Source organism: Phaethon lepturus, unplaced genomic scaffold (genome assembly GCF_000687285.1).
Source record: "Phaethon lepturus isolate BGI_N335 unplaced genomic scaffold, ASM68728v1 scaffold2681, whole genome shotgun sequence".
Classification (NCBI taxonomy): domain Eukaryota; kingdom Metazoa; phylum Chordata; class Aves; order Phaethontiformes; family Phaethontidae; genus Phaethon; species Phaethon lepturus.
Window position 1 is genome coordinate 133,070 of NW_010515345.1, and position 8,973 is coordinate 142,042.

An 8,973-nucleotide genomic window follows, 5' to 3' on the forward strand; every position below is an offset into this window, starting at 1 on the left:
CCTGATAGCATGCTGTTATTATTCTAATCAGTCAGTATTATTTTGAAATGGTTTTTTTGCTGGTATGATGGTGAATTGCTAATGGCTCGGTTCAGCCCTTCTTTTGCATCCTGTCTAATACCCGACTTCCTCAGGAATCCATGTAACCTCCCAAAGGACAGCCCGTGCTCCACCGGAAAAGACGGCACTTTTCACTGGGAAAAACGTTACCCTGTCTCAGTTCTATACAACTAAAGGCAGAGAAGTAAAAACCCATCTCTCTTTAAAGGAATGCAGTTGAAATAAATGCATCTTTGTCTTCAGACTTGTGTTAATACCACACCCCGGAGAATTTGAATCTACAGAATATTAAAATCTCCCTGATTTATTGCCTCTTTAAGGAGCATGTTGATTTTTGCACTCCACGTGTTACTGAAGCTAACCGGGATGGTTTCCATTTCCACTGACAGAGCGCTGCTGCCTTTGGGGCCCTAACCCTATTAAGGGAAATGTAAACATATATAACTAATAAAATTCCCACTAGAGTTTTGGAAAGGAACAGCGCACCTCCCCATGCTGCCTTCCTTGCAGCCACATGAAGATTTCCACTCTCACCTTGCTAATATGCTAAAAAAATAAAGCCTGTGTGTTTCTGGCTTAGTAGGATCCCTATTCACATAAAAAAGCTTTATTTTTAGAGAAGAAAGGATAAGCTGTGAGTGAAAACTGTGACTGTCACACAATGGACAGATCTGGCCTCTGCTGCTCACCGTTTCTCAAATCCCTTCTCTGCTTGCTGCAGGGCCCAAATTTTACTTCTTCAAACTCTCTTCTTCGCTTGTCACCAATGAGCATTTGGGATCCTTTCCAGATGAGCAAATAGATTTGCAGGTGTGAAATTCCCCTTAGTCCTCCTCTGATTTTTCCTAATTGCGTCATATCAGCTTTTCTCCCCAGGCACCGCTCCCATAGCCCAGGATCCAAAATAAAAATAGTCAAATAGTAATGAAAAGAATAAGTGCCCCTATGCCCTTTGGAGAGAAATGGACAAACAAGACTGGGGGAAACTCGTTCCTGACACCTGATGAGCACTGCCAGCCTCTCGGCAGGGCTGCCTTTGCCAAATGACAGTGGAGCCCCACCAGTGTCCCTGCTGCTGATATTGGCCCACGTTCACCCAAGGCTCTCCGTGCCCAGATCCATGAAGGCAGACAGACAGCCCGCCCTGTCCTGGCAGCCGTAGCTGAGGAAATGGCTCGGCACTCATCTTTTAAATGCTCCTCCTTCTTGGGCAAAGCACATGGGATGAGCTTCCACCTTCTTTGGCAGCGGCTGCAACTGCCGAGCACCTCTTACCAGCCCAGAGCCCCTGCAGCCACCTTGGACACAGGAGGCTGGTGTCCCCCCCAGGACCCGCTCCCTCCTCTTTGGCAGGATTTCACCCATCAGCACCCTCCTTAGGGCTGGACCTGACTCCGTGAGGTGCTAGCATCTCACTAAACAAACATGCACTTACTAGAAAGCTACAAGCTCTACAAGGATGCCAGAAATTGAGCATCCTTAACCTCAATTTGATCTAATATGAATTGATGCTCTGTGATTCATCTGCCTGCATCACATCTTTTCCTATTACAAAATCTAAGGAGATGTATTTCCTTGTAGTACCTATGTTGCATTAATCAGACTGCATCTGGTCATTAAATCCATGTTTCTGTTGGCTTAACTCACATTCAATAGTCACAGCTAGCATCCTGAGCTCTGCAGGGGGAAAAAAAAATCCCAAAGCATTTACATGAGATTTCTGACACTGCGAAAATAAAAACAAGTCTACCAACACCGCAACAATTACTTACTATTGCAGGGCTGGGCTTATTTAGACTGTGGAAGTTTAATTATAAAAATTGCATTTTAATTGATTGCTGCTGGAATAATTACGGCAACACCTTTCCAAGAAATGGCGACCATCGTATGTTTGTCAACAAAGCCGCTTCCTTTAAATTCAACATGCAATAATTGTTTAATTAAGCCAAATTTAGATCCTCATTTGAGAACATTCAAATGTTTGCCTATTCCTTCCTGTCTCTGAGAGGTAATTTAAGAGATAAAAAGCAATCTCCAGTAATACTCTCTATGTAAGTAAGTCTCCAAGAAAAAGAAGAAAAAGAAATACTTCATTTCATAGCTGATCTGGATCTAAGCTTGCTACTATTGATAAGAACATAAGCACAGAGTGAGTGATCGCTACAAATCCCTCTCTAATTGGTGCTGGGAGGCCTTCACAAAATATGAACAGACTCCAGACTACATATTCATTTTCTAATATGCAGAACAGATTCAACTGTTGATATTCTAGCAGCACCCACGTCCCGTACTCAGTATGAAGACCCCACGGTAACTGTAGCTGTGCGTACACGGAAGGAGGATAAATAATTCATTGTTTTTCAGCCTCTTTACAAGTTTTCTTGCAGCTGCAAAATCCTGCTACTGTCTTGTGCAGACCTCCGCGGTTCAGGCGTGCAGCTCCTGAATATCTCTGCTCGGTAGCCCAAGACCTAAGCACGCCAAAGCCGATGGCCGCATCAGCAAAGCTGCAGGGCTCAGTGCTGAATGGAGGTTTTTTTAGTCGCTGCTCATCCCTCCAATGTGGCAGGGACACTTCTGAGTTTTGCAGGGACAGATTTACCAAGCTGGTGACTCACCTTCTGCGAGTTCTGCTCAACAGGGCACGTCCCCGGGGTCACTGCCAGGGAAGTCTGTCGCTGAGCCATCATCTTCCCCGGCAGCGAGAGCAACCGCCACCGTCTGCCTGACGCTGCCGGGTCTCACCTGGGGACGCTAGCCAGAGGCCGAAAGCAGGAGTCTCTGCACCACAAATTAAATAAAGCTATGGAGCTGTGGCTGAAACAACTCGTATTCCCCAAGGAGCTGGGCTATGCACAGGATGGGGATGTGCATTACACGTGCAGGAGTGGAGGCTGAGATGAAGAATAAGAGGAAACTATTCCCAGCACTGCTTGCCTCAAGTAAGCAACCTCTCATCCCTTTCCTTCCAGCAGGACACGGTGCTCGTGTCCACTCGGACCTCCCAGGGATAGGAATTTGCAGCTCTTCTAAAAGCATCAGACCTCCTGTGTCCTCACACCCGGCACAAGCACCCCTCTTCCCACACCGTGCAGCTCCAGCCTGCAGCATCGACCCTGCCGTGCTAGGTCTGCCCTGAGCACCGCCAGGCACGGCAAAGCCCGGCCAGGCAGAGCTCGCTAGCAACCGTGTTGAGGCCGTAAAGCTCTTTTCCAAGTGGGACTGAAGACAGAACCTGTGAACATGTTTTCAGAGCTATCAGAAGGGTTTTGCTCTGCTAGGCAAACCTTTCAGCGACACCACAGCATCATTCCACCCTTTACAGTCACCCGGCACTGCTACGTACTTCTGAAGGAAGGACTCTAAATTCACCTTCCCCCTAAACAATTACCTTGGCCTTCGAAGCAACAGCACAAAAATATAAAGTCTCCTAGCCTTCAGTTAAGAACCCTCAAAGAGGCGGCTGTGTATTTTCATACTGGTAAGCCACACCACACATCCAACTGCAAACACAGAGCCTGTTCGTCACTACCTATTCTGTGGGACCAAATGAATTCAGGAAGATGTTTCAGTTATTGAAATGTGCCCGTGTTTCAGCCACGCAACAGCATTAGCATCAACCACACACACGAAATATGAAGTTACTGCACGTTGTACCCACTACCTATTTTTGCTTTCTTAATGATTACAGTTTGCTTAGAATCATAATCTACCGATGTGTTACGCACAGGGACCACAGGACCTGTAGATCGATGCTGCCCCACACAGAGGTATTCACAACCACTGCGCAATGATAAAAAGTCCACAACTGGAAGCATCAGAAATGCAAAAGTTATTGCTGGGCTATCACAGCAACAGCCCAACAACAACTGCAGCCTCCTGATATTTTACAGATTTATCACTTTCATGGGTATTATTGTTACCAATTTACGATCTTCGCTAGCACATCATTAACAGCTCCCTATCACTGTCACCTGTGCACAAATGGGTGCATCTCATACTGTAAATTCACCCACTGTCACACCAAAGCTCGCTCATCCTAACTGGTAAGCAGATATATGTCAGGCAGAGGTAGACAGTGCCACAGTTGATGCTGAGATACATTTTGCATACGGTCTCCTTAGACATGGTGCTGTCATTCTGCTGCAGTTCACCCTGCCACTTCATCGCTGCCTTGCAAGCTGCCCATCAAGGTTTTTTACTTCTGCCGTCACCACTGATTCTCAATATCTATTCTGTATTTTGAATGATGCTGCTTCAGGCACTTGCCATAAGGACTACATTTAGCACATGAAGCCAGATCCTAGCACAAGGCAGGACTTGCCATGGGGCTGGGACCCTACTAGTCTTCCTCAAATGTCCTACTGGAGACCCTGATAAGGGCAGCACCACGTTTACACCGTCCAAACACCTTTGACTTAACCATCAGAGAAACAGGTAATGCCAATGAGAAGGAAACGCTGTGTTCTGTATCTCCATGGGAACAAAACCTGGTACTTTGAACCGGTAGCATGACCAGTCTTTTCTCAGAAGATAAGGACCACTATGTGGGCAGGATTTTTATTCTCTGTAAATAAACAGATCTTTCTGCTGATAGCTAGTCTTGGCAACAGGGAAGGGAATTTGCTGGAAGATGAAAAAGGACATAATTCCTTGCAAAAGTTTCACTCCAGCCCTAGAGTACTAAAACCAGGTCTCCTAAGGGAGACCTGTTTTTTTGGGGGTTGGGGTTTTTTTTTTCCCCTAAGGTACATGGAATAACACCTTCTTTTGTGTTTAAAAAACAAATGCTGCCTTCCATAGTCCAGAAGAACTTAGGAAGTTTTTAATTATAAGAAAAGAAAAATGAGGACAAGTGAAGTTGGACTGTGCTGAGTGCTCTGCTGGTCTGATCTAGGACAATGTGCCCTACATAGAGCTCAAATATAACATCCTTTGGGAGGCTGTCTTGCTTCCATTCAGCTTTTGAGAGACCACCTCCGTCCCCATGGTACTAATGAGAGATTTCTGAAGTATAAGTAGTATCGTGGTCTTCCTATCAACATTAACGCTGTAAACAAAACCATTAGTGACAGGCATAGAGAGGGATGGAAAACAATGCGCAGATGGAGAATTTATTCTAGTGATGTTCTTGCAGTTCCTGCTTTCTTCCTGCTATCAGCACTGAAATAGCTCATCCCCAGCCACAGTCAGCAACTCTACCCCAGGTGGGTGATGCTTTCCCTTGATAGATACAAGGTCTGTCTTTTTTCTTCTATTTGTCTAGTTTTCCTGCCAAGGAAGTGCCATTGGATTGAACTGAAATAGTTGCTTTTCCTTGATGGAAAGCTTGTAGTTGGCAAATAGAGGGATATTAAGGAAAATAGAAAATCTTTAGATGTGTCATTAGACACTCCAATGAAAGTGTGATGAAATTATTACTTCTCTCTCCTATGTCACGCTGGCCAGGAAATTCCTGCAATCTTGTACTTGCAAACCTCCCAACAGAAAAAATCACAAGTTTTTTTTTTTTTTTTTCTTTTTTCAGAGAGCCTTATTAATTCTCCTCCTGTACATTCCTGGTTCTTTTTGCAGGAAAGCATTTTTCCCTTCTGTGTATTTCTCAGCAGAGAGAACAGTTTGTATCCACTTCTACCCCACTCTCGACATGACTAAACTGCAGAGAGGATGTTTCGGTGAATCAAAAGGGTACTACAGATATGAGCCAACAACAATCCAACAGGCTCTACAAAGGGAAGTGTTCCTCCGTTCCCTCCTGACAGTCCCCATACACACATACCAGGCTGAAAGAGCGAAAGCAGTGTCTGACACCAGGTTGAACCGAGAAATTCTTTGCGCATCACATCCCGGCGGCGCAAGCCCCTCATGCACAGCACCGCACCAGTCGCTGCAAGGGAGGCAAATGCTGCAACAGCCCCTACTGCAGCCGCAGGGCTGTGTTACGGGTTTTGTTTCCTCTGGTTCCCTCCTGGTCTTATTTGTTGCTGCTAATCTTGGCGTTACCTGGCAAGCCATTTTTTTCTTTTCCCAACTATATCATGTAACAAGAACAGCACAGCTAACGCGCTGTGCTTTAGCAAGGTACAGGTACACCCTACGATCGACTGTGCGGTGCGAATTCAGCCTGTAGTACTTTTTAGAACCAATGATTTCGCTGGTACTTGAAACTAGAACTCTCTTACCTCTCTGTCATTATTAGGCATGCCCTTCATTGTGGGTCTGGACTCCACTTGCAGCAAGCTGCTGTTTTCTGCAAAGCCTTTCTTAAATTACAAAGACAGATGGATAAACTGGGGCTGGAGAAGAAGTTGTTCACACTAAACAGAGACTTCTGTGCACCCCGTGGGTGGAAAGAGATGACTTTGTTGTACATCATGGCTATAGGAAATATGGGAATGAAACCTCAACATAATTAGTTGGGCAGAGGTTAGAGAAACAAGAGGAAATTAATTGTTGGGGGTTTTCTACCACTTTGGAAGCAGTGAAAGAGAAAATGCAAGATGCGCTGAATAACTGCAGCACTACCTCAGCCCTAGGTCTTAGCCCAAACCAAAATGAATCAGAATCTTTTGCCCGTGTGTTCGGGGTTGTCTTGCATGGACCCTAAAGGAGTCACACATTTGGAGCAAGATGTCTCCTATTTCGGATACAAAAAAAGCCAGTCAGGAATAAAGAAACCAAAGTAAATGCCACTACTTACAGGTGTATGTCATTTCAAAGCTGTCACTAATGTTCACAATGTCGATCTGGGGAAGGAGCTTAGGAGGTTCCGTGAGCTGAGACAACGCAAACCTAAAAGCTGCATGTTCCTGGGACTGTTGATTAGGAAATAACCCCCCTGGGGAGAAAAACAGAACAACAAAGGTCTTCAGCACACCCATATCAGCAGCCTCTTGAGTCCAAAATATTCCTGCAAGTGGAGGCTACAGCTCCCCAGCCCAGGGAGTGCCTTTACAGTCCGGATCCCTCCAGCCCACAAGACCTGGGGGGTTTGTGCCCGCTGTGGACAGGCTGGGAGCAGAAAACCTTTCCAACCTGTGCATTATGTAATGCCTGGATCACATATAGGAGCCCTGATGCATCCTTCGGCCCAGCAACCTGCGGGGTCGGGATGAACCATGGGATTTGGCTTAACCTCCTTACACCCCATAACTTTAAGAGAAATGGAAGAGCTGCCAATGTTACCTTTAAAAAGGAGGAATGAGAGTCTGTCTTCCTCCTCCTCTTACTTTTATTGAGGCTCAGTTTAAACCCTGCTGACTGAGAGGAAGACTTTATTCCAGGAGGGGTGCAGGGGTTCCCCCGCACTATGGGACTCTGGGGTGTGGGGCAGACTGGCTGAGCCTGGCCCAACAGGCACAGTGCTGGGTGGATGGGGACAGGGCTGCGAGAGCCGGAATGATGTGGGACCCATGGCCAAACACCTGCTGCTACTGGAAGTCTGCTGCATGGAAAAACCCTGAATTTAACAGGTGACAGTGGCCAAACTAAAAGGGGGCAGGAAATCAAAAGCTTAACTCTCAAAGGGATCCATCTGAGCAGAACTACAGACAAGCCCAGAATCACAAGGTGATATAAATAGGATAGGAACTGGGACCAGACTGGACCCAGGCTTGGAGCCTTTCTCCTTCCATGGACCTGGAACAAAGTACTGCGATAACCCAGCCTTAGGAAAAGTTTCTTGCTGCTTCCCCAGTGGGAAACTTGGCTCGCAGCAGATCCCTGCACAGCCTCCAGAAAGGTGCTACTAGATTCAGACTGACTTGTAATCTATATGCATTTAAAGGGAGCACTGTTACGGGCATTTTACAGGTAGGGAAGCAAAGCGCTTAGCAACAAGACGGAATTAAAGAAGCAGGAAGTATCTATGCCCACCCTCCAGGGCAGATGGTTTGGAGAAGAAATAAATGTGCAGAGACCTGCTATCAATGGCACTTTGCACATCTTTAGTATAGAGGGCATTTCCTTGCTGTGTGGAAAGGGCTATTTGTGCATGAACATCCCCCCACCCCAGAGAGGAATGAGATACTAGTAGCCGAGTTAAGCTATTAAATGCCTTTGTTGAAAAGGAAAAAAATCTGGGATGTTGCACAAATTTGAGTTAAAGGGAAGGACGGAAGAGAAGGAGACAGGGGTGCAGCATCAACAGCAATAAAACACCAATTGTGCAGCTGGATTCAGGCAGGAGTTGCCTGAACTTGGTGGATTAGTAATTGATTGGCATTGTAAAGAGAATGAAGGTGAGAAAGAAAATCGGCGTGCAAGGGAAGAGAATTTGGGACCTGGTTACAAGTCCTCATCCATAAAGATCATTGGGAGAGTAATAATAAACCTGGGGAGGGAGGGAAATAGAGGAGCACTGAGAAGTTACAAAGGGAGAAAGGAATCAAACAGGCACTGCTGGTGCGCAGGGGAAGCAAGTAGCATGAAATGAAAGGAGACTTCAATGTAAAATCTTCCTCCAATAGCTCTGCCCTTATTCTTTAGCAACAACAACAGAGCGCGCCTGTTTGTTACCTCTCGTCCCAGTTACCTACAGATGAGAGCATCCTCACAAAACACATATAATGCAACCGCTGATTTTGCAAATGCAGCAACGCACAATGGCAGCCCCAGCATTTCTCAGAGCAAGAAACAGATTTTTTTTTTTTCATGCTTCCTCCATTTCAGAGGCACTTTTCTCCCTCTGTGTTGGTGTGTGTGCAGGCATTTATCCCCAACCTTCCCCTCCCCCAGAGACAAATTGATAGATCTCTGCTCTCGCAAAGCTAGTACCAACGCACAAATCCAGCCCTCGCGGTTCACCCCCTCGCTCTCTCACACACATACAACACACACACATACATATGTTTTGCCCTCCCAAGCAAATGAACGGGTCAGTTCCCCCCCCCCCCATTTCCCAGGGAACGTCGC

General features: G+C 46.2%; 1 protein-coding gene across 5 annotated transcripts in view; it reads right to left on the bottom strand.

Moving 5' to 3' along the window:
- Nucleotides 1–8,973, bottom strand: part of GRIA1 (glutamate receptor, ionotropic, AMPA 1) — a 124,697-nt gene that overhangs the window by 115,403 nt on the left and 321 nt on the right. For 3 of the 5 annotated variants that reach the window (XM_010295716.1, XM_010295715.1, XM_010295717.1), the window contains exon 2: nucleotides 6,761–6,898. In XM_010295716.1, coding sequence (XP_010294018.1) covers nucleotides 6,761–6,898 — 138 coding nt within the window. Of the gene's footprint in view, nucleotides 1–6,760; nucleotides 6,899–7,418; nucleotides 7,441–8,973 lie in introns of those variants that run through there. The other 2 variants (XM_010295719.1, XM_010295718.1) reach the window with 1 other exon arrangement.